An 18,862-nucleotide genomic window follows, 5' to 3' on the forward strand; every position below is an offset into this window, starting at 1 on the left:
ATTAATACAAGTGCATAATCCTTCTGAAACGTTATCGTTATTGTCTCCAACTGTCTAGAGTTTTCTTCTCACTTCCGTCCACTAGATACTTTTTCTAGGACTTGGCTTTATTCATTCTTTCCAAAGTGGTCAATTTAGAAAGAGCAATTTTCCTTTAATGCACTTATTTGATTACTTTGCATAATATTTAAGTGAATTATGTAGTTGTAGTACTGAGCATGTCCACCATAAACAATTTAGATAACAAACAGAATGGTCTCTTGGTCAGTAAACAACTCGGCTGGTCGGAGTTGAAGTTCCTGGGCATGCTAAAGAGTGGCTGTGTGGGATATGATGCATTTGGCTGCAAGTAACAGAGTCTTTAATGAAAACCAGCTTTTAAATTTTGCTTTCACAAAACCTTCAATACCAAGTAAAAAATATCTTTTACATTGTCACTCAGTGCACACGCACAGACACGTGTGCAGAGTGTGAGCTGAAACACATCTTCACAAACACTACTTACCTTTACTTTTTTTTTTTTTTTTTTTACATTTCAATTTTTTTCTTTAAAAGGAGTGAGTTGTGTACAGGCGGGTTAAATGCTTTATAGACAAGAAAAAAAAACTGCGCTAGAACCAACTTATTCATCATCATCATCTTCTTCTTCATCTTCATCTTCTTCATCTTCCTCCTCCTCCTCATCCTCTTCATCTTCCTCGTCTTCCTCCTCTTCCTTCTTTTTCTTGCTTTTTTCAGCCTTGACGACTCCCTTTTTTGCTGCAGCAGGTTTTCCTTTAGCTCGGTATGCAGCAATATCCTTTTCGTATTTCTCCTTCAGCTTAGCAGCCTTCTTTTCATAAGGCTGCTTGTCATCTGCAGCAGTGTTATTCCACATCTCTCCCAGTTTCTTTGCAACATCACCAATGGATAGGCCAGGATGCTCTCCTTTGATTTTGGGGTGATACTCAGAACAAAACAAGAAAAAGGCCGAAGGAGGCCTCTTAGGTGCATTGGGATCCTTGAACTTCTTTTTTGTTTCCCCTTTAGGAGGGATATAAGTTTTCATTTCTCTTTCATAACGGGCCTTGTCCGCCTTTGCCATGTCTTCAAATTTTCCCTCCTCTTTAGCAGACATGGTCTTCCACCTCTCTGAGCACTTCTTAGAAAACTCTGAGAAGTTGACTGAAGCATCTGGGTGCTTCTTCTTGTGCTCCTCCCGGCAAGTTTGCACAAAGAATGCATATGATGACATTTTGCCTCTCGGCTTCTTAGGATCTCCTTTGCCCATGTTTAATTATTTTTCCTCTGCGAGGCACAGAGTCGCCCAGTGCCCGTCCGGCTCTCACTTGCCCCGGCGCTGTCTCTATGGAGCTCAATGTACTGCAATGGCTGTGAGAGCGGGAGCCAGACCACTACTTACCTTTACTTTGTGGGATCCTACTTGCTGTTTTCTATTCTCATCTATTCTTTCCTATTCTATTAAAGGAAAATTCTAGTCGTGACCCACTAACATAATCTCATGCCCTATTAAAGTGTGCAACCCAGTGTGAAAACCACTGGCTGAAACAATGAAGACATTTATTATCTCAGGTAGGAAGCAGTCCAGAGTCAGGGGAGTCCCTGAGTTGCTGCAGTGGCTCAGCGAAGTCCTCAGGTCACAGGTATTTTCCAGAGATTTCTTTCTGCCGTCCGCAGAGGATTCGGAATGTCTCGCCTCATGGTGCAGAATGGCTCCCACATTGAGCAGTGGTTCCAGGCAGACACAACTTCACCCAGCAAAGACGAGCGAGGGGAAACTTTCCCCAGAAGCCACCAGCCCACTTCTCAGCTCCCACTGGCCAGGACTCATCACACGCCTATGCCCCGACTGCAAAGGAGGCTGGGATAGCAGGTGACTGGTGTCTTCTGCCTCTGCCAGAAGGGGCGACGGGAAGGAGAAGCAGTGTCAGGGAGGCAGCCCAGATGGAGGGCATTGTGCCCTGGCAGGATGAGCTTTCGGGTTTCTCTGGATGTCAGCTGTTTATCTTCTAGAGGGAGGGGCTGGAGAGCGTGTCTTAATCCAAGGAGCAGGTGAAGTAGAGGTGGGTTCGGAGAGCATCTACTGAAGCGTGGCAAAGGCTATGAAAAAAGATGCACAGCTGTGATTGGTTCATGTGGCAGGGTGCGTACCTGGGCCAGGGGATCTGGGAGGCCTCCCCAGGGAAGTGACCCCATGAAGCCAGACTGGAGCGATGGCCTAGTGTGGAGAGATAGGCCTTGGTGGTGGTGGTGGGAACGGTGTTTGAGGCAGAGAGGGAACAGCTTGTGAGAAGGCTAAGAGGAAGGAGAGATCACGACTGAGGTGGCACGTTTATCCCACTAGCTGTCCACCTTCTGGGGGCCAGCCGTGTGCTAGGCACTGAGGGCTTTGAGAGGAGTAGAGAGCTCCTGCCGTTGGAAAAGTCACTGTCCATTAGGAAGAATGACCTAGGAACATTCACGACTAGAAACTAAGGGGAAACACATCGTCAGAATGCTACGATCTCTTCTAAGTGTGGGGATAAAGGAGGATTTCTGGGCAGCACCCAACAGGACGGCCTGGGTGTGTAGCGTTAGCAGGGGAAGCACCTTCTGGGGGGAGGGCCGATCATGAGCAAAGGCGTGGAGGCTGCAAAGCTGGGCCAGGCGTTGCCCACTTGGCTGGAGTGCTCAGCCTGAAGGGGCCATGGGAACCGAGGCCAGAGGGCGGGTCAGGCTATCTTTGCTCCAGCTCCCTCCACTGAACCCCAGCCATCTGAGGCCTCCACCTTGGCTAACCTTCCTGGCAGTGCATGTGACACTGGGCCTTGGAAGACAGAAGGAATGACTCGAGGCTTGTTGCCGTTTAACATAGTTTTTCCCCCAAAACAAAGTGAGTTCCAGGGAGAGGCCCCTGCCCGTCTCTCCCTCTTGGCACCGCGAAGGCACCTCCCCAGTCTCTTTGGAGAAAGAACAGTCTCTGACTGGTCAGAGGGATGCTGGGTCTGTGTCTCCCTGGACCTTCTGGGAGGGCTGCCCAGGCGACACAGGCCTGCCGGGGAGACCTCTGGAGCTGGGGCAGTGGGACTGGAGACGGGGCATCTGTGGTCCTGCCCAGAGCGGGTGCCCAGGCCTAAAAGTTGTGGGAAAAAGCACGGGCTGGACACTCAGGGACAGGCGTCAAGGATGAGGTGAGATGTCGTGGCAGGGCAAGCATTTGTGGTGGTCCCTTGGAGGCCTAGAAGGGGGCACCAGGACGTAGGTTTGGCAGCTTCACCTTAAGGCAAAGTTTCTCAGCCTGGGCACTAGTGGCATTTTGAGTGGGCTAATTCTCCACTGGGCGGCTGTCCTGTGCATTGCAGGACATTTAGCAGCATCCTTGGCCCCTATTCACTAGATGCCAGCAGCATCCCCCACCCTCAGTGTGACAACCAAAAAAGTCTCCAGACATTACCAAATGCCGCCTGTGGGTAAAATCACCGCAGATTGAAAAACATGGTCTGAAGGTGAACGAAGAGGCATCTTGGACCTCTCTTGTGCAAGAGGGTTCTGCCAGGACCACAAGAAACATTCCTCACCACTCTGTGGCCACTTTGTCACCTTCCACAAAGGCTAGGACCTTTTGGTGAACTTGATCCTTTGGAGAGTTGGGCCACATGGGCAATAATTTAGAGAGGGCAAAGCTAGCGGCCAAGGTCCCGTCAAGGGAACCTCTGGGGTTGCTCTGGAGAGGGGTGACGGGGAGGCGTCCTGGAGCTGCGGTTTGGATGTGGGATCTGGGGAAGAGGGAAGAGTGGAGGGTGACTCCCAAGTCCGGCTTGGGCCACTGTGCTGATGGCTGTTCCAGGAGCCATGAAAGGGTGCCTGGACAAGGAGTTGCTTTTGGGGGATGGAAGTCGGGGATAAGGTGAGTGCCCTGAATTCAGTCCTCCTCCTGTCACTCATGTCTTCTTTGGCCCTGTCTGAAATTTGTCCCGGTACCATCTCTGGGGACAGGCTTCCATGGCTGCTGCTCTCCAAGGCGAGGAGAGTGAGTGGAGGCAGGCCGGGTCACTGCCCTGGCTGGAGAAGCCTCATGTCTTTCCAACAGAAAACTCTGGCTCTGGCTATGTTCTTGCTACTGTCTGACATTACTTCAATTTGGCTTTATTCGGACCAGAACCTGGAGCAGGATTTCTAGCCAGAGTTTGAAGGGGGAAGGCAGTCCCACGTTGTTAATGGCTGAAAGGGGGAGCGGGAACTGGAGTGGATGTTGCCCCGGCCCCTCTCAACTGTGTGCAAGTGGAGAAGGCCTTGGGGTGAAAGGACTGGGCAGGTGGCTGTTGGCCCTTTAACAAGAACTGTTCTCGGCAGGGTTCTGGTGTCTTCTGAAAGGGTAGTTTTTATGTGCAAGGATGACCTTCCACGAAGGCTAGGATCCTGTGGTGAGCTGGACCCGCTGGGGAGTTGGGCCCTGGACAAAGGGGTCCTGCATCATGGCTCTGTCCTTCTACCACTGTCACCTCCTCCTTCTTCTCAACTGCAGTTGGACATTTCTGGAACCCTTGGCACCCCTCCAGGCCTTCTGAGATCCGTCAAGAACAGAGTCTGCCCTTGCAGACAGAAGACATTGCAGTGAAAAGGCAAGCTGTCCAAACAGCAATTCAGGAGGCATAATTCAGCACTAAATATATGCTCTGAGCAGGATAGTGACCATCTCATTGCTCTGAGCCAAGACAAGCACATGCTTTCTGTGCCTTTGCACGATTTGTTCCCTTTGCCTTAAATGCCCCCTGCAGTGGACACTTGGCACTGTCTTTGGCCATCCAGCATCTGCATGCTCTTTCTTTGACTCTTGGTGGGTGCAGAGCCCATTCCCAGAATAGGAGCTGAGAATGCCAATGCCTACTTTCCCAGCCTCCCTTGCAGCTAGGGCACAGCATGTGACTCAGGCTCTGGAATCAGATGCACTTGGCCTGGCCTTGAGATCAGGAGCTGTTGAAGCAGAGTAGAAGGGACCTGTGGAACCCACCCTGTGGGGTGGGGTCAGAGCTGTGGTGCTGAGGGGTGGTGGCTGTGAGGTCCTCACTGGACCAGATCTGTGACATGATTTAGGGCAATGCTGCTGGCTGTCTTTCCAAGAATTGGTTCTCTATTCCTCCCAGCAGTTCTGTGAGCTCCCAGCATCCTTTTAATGAATTATTTTCCTGCTTGAAAGAGTCAAAGTCAGCATCTGTGCTTGCAGCCGTGAACTCTGACTAGTACATCCTCCTTCTCCTTTCCATTTGTTTGGCAAATTCCAACTCATCTTTAAATATTCTACTCAAATAACACCTCTTCCAGGAAGGCTTCTTGGATTCCTCAGGCAGTTTAGCATCTGGGCTCCCAGATGTGCCCAAGCTATTATGGGGGCCATAGCAAGACAGGAGACAGTATGGATGCAACCACAAAAAACATTTGGATAATTTGTCTGTCTACTAGGTAGTAGGGAGGGGAGAAGGAATAGGAGATAGAAAAGCAAAGCGGTTACGAGCTTGGCTCTGGAGTTCAAATCCTGGCTCAGTCACATGCTGGCTATGTGGTTTTAGCCAAGTTACTTAACATCTCTGAGCCTCAGTTTCCTCTTCTGGAAAATGCAGTTAATAATAGGACCCATTCTCATAGGACTGTTGTGCGGTTTAAAGATGACACGTGAAGTGCTTTAGAAGAGAGCCTGGCACTCAGCAAGCGCTCAGTAAACATCAGTTATGCTTTTTGGAGGCAGCAGAGAGCAGCAACAAGTCAGGAGATGCGCGTTCTACTCCAGCTGGGCCACCACCATCCTGCGATCTTGGCAAGTCTGTCTGAGAAAAACAGACTCCTACTTCAACCCAGTTTAAGCAAAGGAAATGGAGGTCTTCCCTAGAACCCAAAGGTGATGGGAACTCACAAGGGCCTGGAACCAGGAAACGGAAGGTCAGTGCCACCAGGCAGCCATTTACTCCATCTCGCTCTCCCTTTCTGGAGCCATTAAGTCTATGTTCTCTGCTCCTTTCTACTCGTCTGCACACAGACTGTCTACGTCTCTCTGTGTCCTTCTCTCCCAAATTTACATGCAGGAACTATCTCGTTGTCTCTGAATCCCAATTCTCAATTCCCAGCAGAGAATCTCAGAAGGACTCAGCTGGGTGAGGTGTCCATTCCTGGTCCAATCCACTGTAGCCTCGTGATGGGGTCGTGTGGTACAAACATGGCTGCCAGGGACCCATGGGCCACTGGGAGCTGGGCAGACCTGTCCTCTCTCTGACTCAGTTCCTTATCTGTATATACAGCACGGTTTCATGCGTGTATCACTTGAAATGCTTTCAGTCACAAGTAACAGAATATTCAGCTAACAGCGGTTTAACTACCAAGTACTTTCTGTTCCCTTACATAACAGGAAGTCTTGGAAGTAGGTGTTCTGGCATTGGTTCACAGCTCAACCTTGGCATTGAGAAGCCAGCATCTTCCCTCCTTCAGCTCTGCCATCTTTAGCCTGTTGGTTTTTGTCTTTAGGCTTGTCACTTCATGGTTACAAAATGGCTGTTGCAGCTCCAGGCATCACAACTTCATGGGTAATATCCAAAGCAGGAAGCATAGTGCCTCTTCTTCTGCATCTATTTCTTTTTATCGAGGATCTCCTTGGAGATTTCTCCTTATGTTTCATTGCTCAGTACTATACATGCAAGGGAATCTAAGAAAATATCTGCCATTCTCAACTTCTGTTATTAGAGAGAAACTTCACCAGGAAGGAAGGAAGTGGAGGGGAAGGGCTGTTGCGTATGCAACTAAACGGTGCCATTGTGAGAAGTAAAGTTCGGTCATCTCTAGACAATTCCATTAATTGTCTGGTTAAAATAAGGCAGTGCTCAGTGCTGTTGCTGCTGATGGAAATTCAGAAAGCGTCCATGTACAAACACGCATCCACAAGGCTGTGTTTAAGTCCATTTCTTTCTAAGCCCAAAGGGACATTTTCTAGAAGCCACTGCCGTGTACGTGTCAGTGTAAAGTTGAGTTTCACAAAAGAACCAGTGATGTGCTGGCATTGATTCTGGCTCTAGTTGCTTCTTTTCAGCTCTTCAAAAATGTATCCAAAGATGTTTTTACTTTGACTTTCTTCTTTTCATGGTAAGAAGACACTTCTTTAAACAGCTCATGGGCCAACACTGATGAATAACGCGATGGCCAAGACTGAAATGGATGCGCATGACCGCTTCACACCATCTGTGGGGAGCAGGCAGGGTTGGCCTACTTTTTCTTCAGTGCCTAGCTCTGCTCTTATCTGTGAATGTTTGTAAGTAGAGGAATTTCAGCACAGATGTGAAATTGCTTTTGAAATAGGGGTGGCCCCTATAATTTGTGTTCTTTCTTTCTTTTTAAATAGAAGCTTTTCTTTTGTCTGGCGCTCGCTGAGGGTAGAAAGGGAGCCCAAAGAAAAGCGGTGAGGGCCCTATCATGCCGCGGGCCCTCCCCCACTGCACGGGTGCAAAGTCACAAAGTCAGGAGCGTGCGTGTTTGCAAGCGCTGTGTACGTTCTGGAGACTGAGAGAGTTTGTCGATGTGCTGGGTGGGCCTCAGACTCTGGGAGAGAGCCCAGGCCTTGAAACGAACTGACTTGGGTTTCACATCCTTCTCTGCCACTTCTTTGGCTCAGAGACCTGGTGCAAGCTCTTCTTCCTTCTGAGCCTCAGTTTCCCCAGTTTGGGCAAAGTCAAGTCCTATGTCTTAGTGTCTTTGTGTAGATCACAGCAGTTGGATGACCCAGGTGATTTTCTAAGGTCCTCTCCAACTCTGAGCCTCTGAACCTGAAGACTAAGGGTCCAGCCCTAACAGCATCATTATCTCCTCTTCTTTCTCCTCTGTCCTCTTTGTCATCAGCATCATCATCCCCACCATGACCAACAGCCTCATCACCACCATCTCCTGAGTGTAATGTTGTCCTAGGCACTGTCCTGAGTCCTCTACCTGCATAAACGCATCGAATCCTCATGGCAAACCCACAAGGCAGGTATTTTTACTGACATCTCAGAGATCAGAGGCTGGGACTCAGCAAGGTGAGAGGACTTGCCCAAGGCCACCCAGCAGGTAGGTGGCGGAGTGAAGATCAGATCCTCCAGCCTAAGATCTGATTGAGAAGCCACTCTGTCCCTTTGACTGTTTCAGATGCTTCTCAAGAAGGAGCCCATGTTTCTCGAGTAAGTGTGCTCCGGGGTGAAGCTGTGATCTCAAGGTCAGGCCTAGGCAAAGCCTTGTGCAGGGTTAGGCGCTGCAAGTTTCCTCCTACAGTCAGATAACCTTCCTGGAGGAGAGCGGGGGTCTTCTCCCAAGCAGCCTCTGCCTCGAGAGGACTGCACTCTGAGAGGGGCACATCTGGACTTTCTGCCTCCTCAGCGTCCATGACCTCTTCTTTTGGTGACACCTCCCCCCAAGTTTTCCTTTGGGAGAACAACCTCAACTCCACTCTTCGTTCATGTGTTCGGGGAGACTGACTCTTCTCCTCCCCCCTCATTCCCCAACTCGCATGGCAGGAATGGTCACATGATCTGGCCTTGACCAATCAGAGCATTCCTTCATCTGACCAAAGTTCAAGGCCAAGTGCCCAAATCATCTGATGATCTGTAATCCTGGGCCTTTTGTAGAACTCTTAGGAGGGACAAGCTCCTTTTCTGCTGGTAAGGATGAAAGTCAGGCTGCTGGGCTCACTGAGTGTGAAAGCCTGTTTGAGAAAGAAATTAAAGCAGAGGGAAGTAGAGCTGAGAGGTGACAGAAGGCACATTTGAGCACCTGGATCCATCAGTTCCTGAAGCCAGTGTGAGCTGGGTTTCTGTCCTTGTAATCGGAAGACTCAAGACTGATATACCAGCAGCTTGGGCAATATGCTGATGGCAGAGGCTAGGGAGGCACTCACTCTAGCACAGTTTTCGACTCATCTTTCCTGAAACAATTCTGTGATTTTTCACGTATGTAGGCTGTTGGCCCTCCGCCACAAGCTCAGATACAGTTTCTGGTATATAAGTTCGGCTTGGAGGTTGCTTCAGTTTGGAGATTACTTTTTGGTGCAAGTGACTGCTAGCTGCCTCCTGGAAAAGGAGGTTCACTGAGGGACCTGCCTTGGTAGGGACGGAAATTGCGGCTCAGGTAGAGAGCCAGGCCTTGGCACAGCGGGCTCTCGTGTCTCTTCTCTGTGGCAGCTCTGATCTACTTTCATTCACAGCATCCTCTGCTTTCCCATGCATTCTGCTTCCTCCAATCTCCACAAGCAGGTGGCCCCTTGAGGCCCTGCCTCTGCCACATAGAATTCTTTCAGCCTCAGTTCTCACCGGAAAGTCCCGAAGGAGGGATAGGAGAGGCCAGCCACGCTTCCTGACACACCTCAGGCTGCTGGGCAGTCTACGGATTCTTAGGTCGGATATCCAGGCCGGGTCCAGGCAGCCTTGCCTGGGGTCACGTGAGGGTCAGGTATCCATCTGGTACTGCATCAGCTGGGATGTCACGGGACCCTCTCGCGGCTCCCGCCTCGGCAGGGGCTGTGAGTGGGCAGTGCTGTGGTGACATCTCCATGACAAAGGCTGTTTGAACATCCGGAATTGGCATCGAGTCAGAGGAAGGACTGTTTCACGTTAGGGCTCAAACCAATAAGTCAGCTCTCATGGAGCTTATGGCCTAGGTGGGGAGATGGACAATAGACAAGAAAACACCTCAGATAAAAGTAGCCACCGTCCATCGGAAAAGATGGGCAGTGGGAGGCTGAGTGGGCTGTGCGCCAAGCAAGGCTCCTCAGAGGAGAAGTCCTTTGAGCTAAAGCTTGAACAATCAAAGGACCCGGATGGGTAAGGACTGAGGAAGGACAGCCTTGTGGGCAGAGAAACCGCATATCTGAAGGCCCCACAGTGGAAATAGAACAGCGTATTTGAGGAACCAAAAATGAAGGTGTGACTGGAAGATCTGGGGTGAGGGGAGTGTTCTGGGGTGTGTCAGGGATGCCAGCAGGGGCCAGACCCTTATAGGTCCTGATACGATGTTTACGCTTTATTCTAGGAACAATGGGAAGCCACCAGAGGCTCTCACGTAGGACAGTGACACGATCCGATTTATGCTTTCAAGGTCCATGACCTCGGGAAAGGCATGTTACGTCTCTGAGCTTTTCTTCTTCTCCTCTGGAAGATGTAGATGAGAACTGGGCCAATTTTTGAAGGAGCCTCTTTGAGAAAATGCACTAACTGAGATAAACCTATTGGAAAGTGGCGGGCCTTGGCAGACCTCTGCAAAGATTCTCCTTTCTTCTTTTTCTTTTTAAAAGAAACTGCAAATTGTCATCCACCGGCAAGCTCCCTTCTGCCTTGACCAACCCAGGCACAGTTTGGCCTCACGGTTTAACTTTTCTATTTGCTGGGCTTCCATCCACATTTGCCTGTGGTCTGCTCCCTCCCCCTTGTTTTGTTGAGAACTTTGCACACTTACTGTTTGGGGTGATTGCATTTCATACATCTTTTTTATTGTTAATCATTTCAGATCTGGTCTCCATTATTTCATCCCTCTCTCAGGGCTTTATTTTCATCCCTGTCCTCATTGAACATTTATTTAAATGGTCTTACATAGGCCTTATCTTGATTTCATCTGAACGGTCCCACTTTACACAGATTTTAGCTGAATGCAGGAGACGCTGATTTTATCATTGGCCTAGTGGTAGAGAGAGGTCATCACAGCTGTAAGGATGTGCTGGAGAGAACCTTGGAGCCCGACAGAACAGGGTCCAAACTCTAGCGTTTGTCTTTTCGGGCCATGTGGCTTTGGGCAAGTGATCTCACCAATCTGAGCCTCAGTTTCCTCATCTCCAAAATGAAGGTGTGAATAGGGCTGGCCTCCTGGGCTTGTAGGTATCCAACAATATTAGTTCATGTCTCTGCCTACCAGGCCTTCGCCGCCACCCATGCCTCATTCTTTGACCTTTACAATGGTGATCTCTGCCCTGGTTCCCGGCATGCCCCTTCTCAGAATCCATGGGCCTCCTTATAAGCTTCTTTCTATGTTCCTCGGACTGTGGCCTTTGGGGTTAGACCGACTTGGGCTCCAATCCCCATTCTAACTCCTTACCGACTGTGCCACTTAAACGCTCGGAGACTCACTTTCCTTGTGTGCTAGTGGGATACAGGAGGAGCACCAACCTCTGAAGTGATCACAAATATTGACTGAAATAATGCTCTGGCACTCATACCACACCTGGTACTGTAAGTGGGCAGTCAATGGTGGCTGCTGTCGCACATCATTGTAACGCTAGACTGCGCTCCTGGAGAGCAAGGACTGTGTTTTTTCATCTTTGTTCGCCCTTGGCATTGCAGAGCGCCTGGCACACAGTGTGGCCTCAGCTGGTTTCAGTCCTTTCATCTCCTATAACAAAAATAGAGCTGCTGTGCTGCCAAGTTGGTCGGAACACTGGCGTCCCCATAAAACCCTACCTGTTTACACAAATGCCACTTTCTAAGATCCTCAGCGGCAGGGCAGGATGGCGAAGGGAAAATGCCTCCAGACTTTATGGAGCGATCCAGCTGCTGGCCGCGGTTCCCGGGGAGGGCTGAGGAGGCCGCGACCACGGGAGGGCCTCTCTGTAGGGAAGGGCCCTGCTTTTAAGAGCTGCTTGTCTTCTTTATGCGTTCTCTTCTCATTATTTTTCTGAGAACCTTTTTAGAATTTCACTGGGAGTCAAAAAACACATTTTGCCAAATTCTGAGGCCTTGTAACCACAAGGCCTGGTCCCTGTGACCAAACCAAGACCAAACCGTACCCTTCTGGCTAGGGATGCTGTTTACTGCTGGCGAAAGACCACTTTGGGCTTCACAGTAAAAAGGGTTAGAAAATTGTATGAAAGGGCTCAGAAGGCTCATGGACATCAAATAGCTCTTACAAAACCAATGTTGTAATTAGTTAAGTATAAATGAATCAGAACCATATGGCTTAAAAGTTAAAGGAAAAAGGAGTTGGAGGAAAAAATGTCTTTTGGGATTTAATCAAACAAAAAATGCTGGAAAAATCGTTGATGTTCACCATGCTCAGATCCCATCTGGGTCCCCCACCCCCCCTCAGCTTCTTCCTCCTGCCCAGGTCCTCCCCACGGGGCAGGGGCGACGCTCTCTTGATGCCCGGCCCGCCTGGCTGGGTGGAGTGCGTGTGTCGCCGTGGGGGTTAAGCTGGGGAAAGGCGCAGGGCACCCGGGGAGCACAGAGAAGGGGTGCCCAAGCTGGCTGTTGGCAGATTGGGAATGCTCCCCTGTGGAGATGATGCCGAGCCAGCTTTACAGGCAGAAGAGGAATTGGGGCGGGGGACGTGGAGCGGGCATTGTGGAGGAGGCAGTGGCTGCGCGCATGCGCCGAGGAGACACCAGGCACTGGACCGTCAGGGAACTGCAGGTCATTCGGAAGGGCTGGTTTTTGACTCACGTCCCGCTGCCTTTGCTGCCCACCCTACCTCAAGGCGCCCGGCCGCCTCCCCCATCACCTTCTACCACCTCCCCCTCTTGCAGTTTTCTTGTGGCACTTTTCACAGTCTGAAATGCTCCTATTTCTCTCTTTCTCTTCTCTCGTTGCCATTTACATCGCACTAGAATGCAAGCTTCTTAAGAGAAGGGATCTCATTTGTCTTGTCCCCTGGCCTGCTAGATTCCTAGCAGATGAGAGATATCGGATTTAGAGTGGCCGCTCAATAAGAGTTTGGGGAATGAATGAATGGAAAAAGAATGAGTGAATAGCTGGTGGTAGAAGGCGTGAGGGATGCAGAAGGAAGAAAGGCTGGAGAAGTGGGCAGGAGCCAGGGCCTGAAAGGCTTTGTCACTTTGTGCTAAGAGGCTCCTGAAGTGGATGGAAAGTCAATAAAGGGTTTCAAGCAAGGACGTGACAAAGTCAGCACTGTATTATATTGGAAACAAACAATGAGGCTGGGGAACCTGGAAGCAGGAGAAAATGGGTGGTGGAGCAAATCCTGTGTCTGCTTTGCCTTCCTCTGCCGTCCCTTGAAGGCGTGTAACAGAGTGCTCCATATAGAATAGGTGCTTAATAAATGTGGGGAGTCAATCAATGATAAATGCTTTGGCTCCAAATTGCTGCATAGAAGCCATTATTTTCTCATTTAGAAAATGGATCTTGTGGCTAACTGTGGAAAATCATCTTCCAGAAAAAAAAAGAGAGATGTGTATGTCTGCTCTGTCTCGAATGTTTTCACTGAACCAGATTCTCTTTCCGGAGGGTGGCTGCCCTTGGCAGCTCTCGGGTTACAGGAAGCTGGGCCGGGGTTCCTCTGACATTTCAGCGGAGCCTCGAGTGGGTGGGGTGGGAAGATCTGGGCTGTGGAATAGGTAAGTTGCTCAATGTCCCTGGAAAACCTTTGGGAACAGAGCTGAGTGGTATTTGGGAGAGTATTTTGGGTGTGGAGGATCTTTATGTTAGGAGAGAAATACATAGGCCAGGCTCTCGGAGTCGTTAATAATGGTGTATTATTGCTGGAAGCCCCAGGAGAGCCTGCACTCGGAAACCTTAGCGGGCGTCTGTGCCTTCTCTGAGGAGGCTGTTTACTTCCTGGCCCACGTCTGCAACATACTCGTGCCATGTGGGAGCGTGGCCACCCCCTGCTTCTCTGCTTGGGGCTCCAGGCTGCAGAGAACCTGCCCACTTCTTTGTGCAGAAGACCCCACAGTGCCCCCAGCTCCCTCTTGCTGTGTCAGCCGTGTGCTGCTCTTGCTCTGGCGCATTCTAGGTGGAGCATCTTGTTGGACCGTCACAGCTGTTATTTCCCAGCCCAGGACAGAAGCTCAGCAGGTGAAGTTGCTTGCCCAATGTCCTCCAGGCAGGATCAGTGGAGGCCTGGGCACTGCCCCTCTCAGCTCCTGTCACCTCAGCTCATTGCATCCCCTGTAGATGGAGCTTGCCGGAGACCCACGCCTGCCCTTCCCCTTGGTGCTGTCTAACCTCGCTCCTGGTCTCATCAAGAAGCATCTGCCCCCTGGCCTGGATTTAAATAGTAACGTCTGCAGCACGCCTTTGTGGGGTTGGCCTACTCAGCAGCCAGCCTGCCTTCTCACAGCACTTTGACTTCCCCCTGGAGACCCCCTTCTGCCGTCGTGTGTCGTCATGGCACAAGGGCGTGCTTCTGCCTCCTCCACAGAAGCACGAGCAGCCAGCTCGCCCTCTCTCTGCTCCAGCTGTAACCAGGGGGTGGGCATGTCATCCAGGTGAGGGTAACCAGATGGTCCCTCCGGGACCCGGAGCCTGGAGTGAGTAACTCGGGGCCCGGCGGAATGGCTGGAGGCACTCGGGCCAGCAGCGGTGGTGGCGTGCTGACCATCTATTCCCACGACCTTCCTCAGGCCTTGTTGCCTAATCCTCCACAATCTCGTGGTTTCTGGCCATTTTCCAGACATCATCCCTACTCTCTGCCAATTCTATGAGCCCCTGATAGCCTTCCAATAAATTCCATTCGATTGCCACACAACTTGCAATCAAGAACGCTGACATGCACAACCGCTCATTAAGCTCTGTCTGAGCCAGACGCTTACATGTGACATCTTGTCGGATACCCAAACGCCCCAAGGAGGAAAGAGTGAGTGTACCTGCTTCCCCAGCGAGGATCCTACGGCTCAGGAAGCTGCAGTGACGTGCGCAAGTCGCACAGCTGCTGAGCGGCAGGGCTGGGATTCAAACCCAGGTTTTTCTGATTCTGAATTCCACACGTTCTCACTTGTCCTTTTCTTCTGCCCCGGCTTCCAGTGCCTCAGAGAGGCAGTGCTGGCCAGCCCCGGACTTCCATCACGCAACTGACATTGCAAGCCTGAGACTTGTGGCAAAATACTTTCAAAATCTAATTTGCTCACATCCATGAACACCTGCCAGGAAGGAATTTGAGGCGTTTGGTCTAAACATGGAAAAGCTGAGTTCACTTACCCCAGAGGGGGCACCTGCAGGGAGAGGGAAAAATAGTTTTAACCCTTTCCTTGGGGTGGAAAAGGAGGCCACCCCATGGTGCTTTCATCCCTAACCATCAGAAAGGGCTGAGGCGAGAGCTCAGCAGGCGAGATTCATTGTAGGATGTGAGGGAGGAGGAAATCCGTGGAGATGGTGAATATTTTTTTTATGTTTGTGACTTTTCTACTCTCAGTTTGGGGGGTATTTGAAAGAAGTTTGAGCTGCGTATGAAGAACCCATTTAATGTCATGCAGCTTCCTGGGGGAAATTTGGGGCTTCCTCAGATCTGAGAATTTGGGGATTCTAAGGTTTTGGAGAGACCTGACCTGTGGACTCTCCCCGCCCCCCAACACTCCAGCGGTTCCTCAAGATTGTGCTTTCTTAATGACGTGAAATGACTTCTGAGCAAACCTGTAGCTGAGACTGCAGGGCAAAGAAACCATGTCACGTGCTCTTCTGTCAATGGAGGTGCAGAAATCCAGGCTCCAACTGGACACGCGTTCAGCAACTGAAAGCAGAGTCTGTATTTCTTCGCTGAACTGCGGGCGCAGCCACTCTGCAATCACGGATTTGGCAGCGTCCACAGCATTTTGTGGACATGGTCACACTTTCAGGACAAATCTCAGACTTCTCAGGCATCTGGACTCTTGGTTAACGTTTAAGCGGCCACCTCCGCCCTATGTGTCTGGAGATGGGCCTGGAGGAACAGACGTCTTAACTGTCTGTGTGGCTCAGTTTTAAGAAGCCGTGTTAGGGCAGAATGGAAGCGATGCCCATCCAGCAGCCCCAGGGACCTTGAACCGTGGAGGTCGGTCTAAATCCTAGAACTATATCCTGACATTTCTGGCCATGTGGTCAAGGTCTGGACAATGTTTGGGTCCACATATATACGTGAAATTACATTATTTTTTACAGGGATGGTGAACATTGAGATCTCTCTAGCCCACAGTAGTAAAGGATGGCCGTAAGCAACAGAAACCCATTTAAACAGCTGAGATGAAAGGGTGATTAATTGGGGAATAATAAAAAGAATTCCCATGAAAAGAAAGTGCAGAGTAAAGCCCAGCCTTGTGGGAACTAGAAAGTGGTCTGGCAACTCGTCTTCTCATTTCTCTCTTTGTGGTGCCGCCTGGCATCTGTTTCTCTCTGAGAAGCAACAGACCAGCCTCTCTGCCTCCTTGTGGTTTCTCCACAATTCTGGCTTGCACCAGGATTTTGGCACCACCTCCGACCCCGTCTCCATATGACTGTACAAGTTCAGCACCATCCATCATGGCTGCCGTCCCTGGGATTCTCCGGTGCTGGGGAGAGGGTATCAGCTATCTATTGCCACATCATGTGCATAACAATCATTAACGCCTCTGTGGCATATAACAATAAACATTTATTTTGCACACTAATCTGTTGGTTGCTGGGCGGTCAGCTGGACTGAGCTGAGCAGAGCGTGGCAGCAGGGCACACCCTCCCGTGCGCATCTGTGGTCGGCCTTGGGTTAGCTAGGTGGCTTGGGGAATCTCAGATAGGCTCTCTCACTTGTCTGCAGCACATCTGGGACAAATGGGCTGACTTGGCTCTGCTCTGTGTCTCATTCTCCAACGGGCTAGCTCAATCCTGTCTTCAGGGAGAAGCAGAGAAGCCAGCAAGAGAGAGTGGAAGTGCTCAGGGCCTCTGGAGCCCACCTGAGGACGTGTCCACCATCGCTTCTGCTGCATCGTCTCGTCTACAGCAGGTCACGGGCCAGCCCAGATCAAGGGAAGGGGAGTTAGGCCCCACCCCTTGATGGGAGAAGCTGTGGAGTTGCACTGCAAAGGGTAAGGTCACTGGGAGGGAGGAAGCCTCGGGGCCACTTCCGCAGTTACTCGGCCACAGAGAGGGCATCTGATTGGCCTCGGCCCGGCCTGTGGATTGGCTCCCTTGGTTCAGGTGCTCGACTCTCTGTGGTTTGGATGTGTGTGCATGTGGAGGGGGAAGGTCACAGGTGTGCTCCTTTCTATCGCTGTTGTGGCGTCAGATTAACTTAGAAATGTTCAACATCCCTCTACTCTTAAGACAGCTCCCAATTTCAGTTTGGACAATGGCGACCACCTGGACTGCGTGTGGGTCCTTCAGCAGCCCCGGGAGTAGAGTGCTGAACTTTGGCCTAAGCCAGTCAGTGTGTGTTATGCTCCTAACCAGGATCATTGGTTCAGGAATGGGCATGTGCTTCAAAGCAAACTGGGGCAATCAAAGACAACCTTAAGGCTGTTTCTTAACCACCATGGAAAGGCATTCACTCTCCCCTGCTGAGTGTAGATCCGAGGTGAGGGGAGACTGGAGCTACAGCAGCTATCCTGCCAGCTTGTGGAGCCTGCAGACTCAAGAGAGCAGAGTGGAATGCAGAGATAGAGACTAGATTCCAGTGTTTAAGGTGCTGGATCAAGCCATGCCTGAACCCAATCCAATCCTGGACTACTTATTCACATATATTTCCTTTTAGCTTAGCCCATTCTAGGTTGAGTTTTCTGTTGCTGTTAACAGAAATAATAATTTTCTAGCTAAAAGGTCTTGACCAGTGAGTGTCTTGACCAATAGAGCAGAGAAAGTGACAGATGTGTTCATCACATGAGTGTAGACTCATTGACATTTTAAGGATTAAGGAAGTGTTCTAGGGCTGTTACTGTGTATCGCTGGAGGAATGAGGCTGACGTATTTGGATTTTGGGATTGCATTGTGTAACTTCTAAGGTCTGTTTAAAAAATACCTCCCCACTATTATCCATGCAAATATCATGCAGCACACATTTCCCTGGACACTGTGGATATTCCTGATACAGGGTAAAAAGACAAAAACCAACAGCCAGCTGAACTCTGCGCTCATCAGGAGCTCCCCGTCTCTGGGCCTCATCCACTTCATCGGTAAGGAGAGAGCTGGGTGATAAACGAGCTGAGTTATCGCCTGTTGTGATTCTCAGCTGCCTCCTTCCTGCCTCTTCTGCAGGAAGAGACAGGTGCTCTCAGCAGGTGCACACCTGAGCTACGTGATTGCCACGCCTTTCGCTCACTGCACTTATCAAATTGTGTAATTAAATGTTTTTAAACTTTTTATTTAATTTCAAACTTACAGAAAAGTTGCAAGAACAAGATAAAGAATTCTTGAATATCCTTTGCCAAGATTCGCCAGTGATTTACCTGCTGCCCTTTTGCTCTATCATTCATTCACTCATTCATTCCTTCCTTCCTTCTCTTCTCTGTGTGTGTGTACATGATGCCCCTTTAACCCTAATTATTTCACTGTGTCTTGCCTAAGAACAAAAACATTCTCTTTCATGACAACAATACAAGGATCAAAACCAGGAAAATTAACGATAATATGTTCTATTATGTAATCCACTAACCATATTCAAATTTTATCAGTTGACCCAATAATCTAGTCTTTCATAGCCGTTTCCCCTGACTCCAGGAGCCAATTCGGGACCAGGATTGCGTTATTGTCATGTTTTCAGTTGTCTTTAATATAGAGTTGGCCCTCAGCCTTTCTTTGTCCTTCATGACCACAACCTTTTGGAAGGTTAAAGGCTAGTAATCTTGCAGAATGTCCCTAAGTTTGAGTTTATCTGGTGTATCCTCACGATTAAATTCGTATTAAGCATTTTGGGGCAGGAATGCCACCCAAGTGATGGTGTCTTTCCCGCGGTGTCACATCAGCAGGCACCTGGGGTTGGTTTGTCCCAGTTTTGGGGATGCGAGCTTTGCTCACCTGGGTGAAGTGGATTCACCGAGTTTCTTCACTATCACGTTACTCTTCCCGCTTGTACTCAAGGAACCACCTGTGGGGAGACGATGAGCTGTGTAAATATCTTGCTGTTCACCAAACATTTATCCACCAGCTTCATCATCCATTAATAATTTTCTAACTCTGTCATTCCTTTTATGTTAATTAACTGGCGTTTTGTTGTGGGA

At 49.9% G+C, this 18,862-nt stretch overlaps 1 protein-coding gene across 1 annotated transcript; it reads right to left on the reverse strand.

Moving 5' to 3' along the window:
* Positions 1–506: 506 nt before the first annotated feature.
* On the reverse strand, positions 507–14,735 carry LOC103542995 (high mobility group protein B1-like). The gene is made up of 2 exons (XM_070569046.1): positions 14,573–14,735; positions 507–2,100 (listed from the first exon to the last, which is right to left on the reverse strand). The coding sequence occupies exon 2, from the start codon at positions 1,268–1,270 to the stop codon at positions 623–625; it is 648 nt and encodes a 215-aa protein (XP_070425147.1). The 5' UTR covers positions 1,271–2,100; positions 14,573–14,735; the 3' UTR covers positions 507–622.
* Positions 14,736–18,862: the final 4,127 nt, after the last annotated feature.

The sequence above is a fragment of the Equus przewalskii genome, chromosome 13 (assembly GCF_037783145.1).
Source record: "Equus przewalskii isolate Varuska chromosome 13, EquPr2, whole genome shotgun sequence".
Taxonomy (NCBI): domain Eukaryota; kingdom Metazoa; phylum Chordata; class Mammalia; order Perissodactyla; family Equidae; genus Equus; species Equus przewalskii.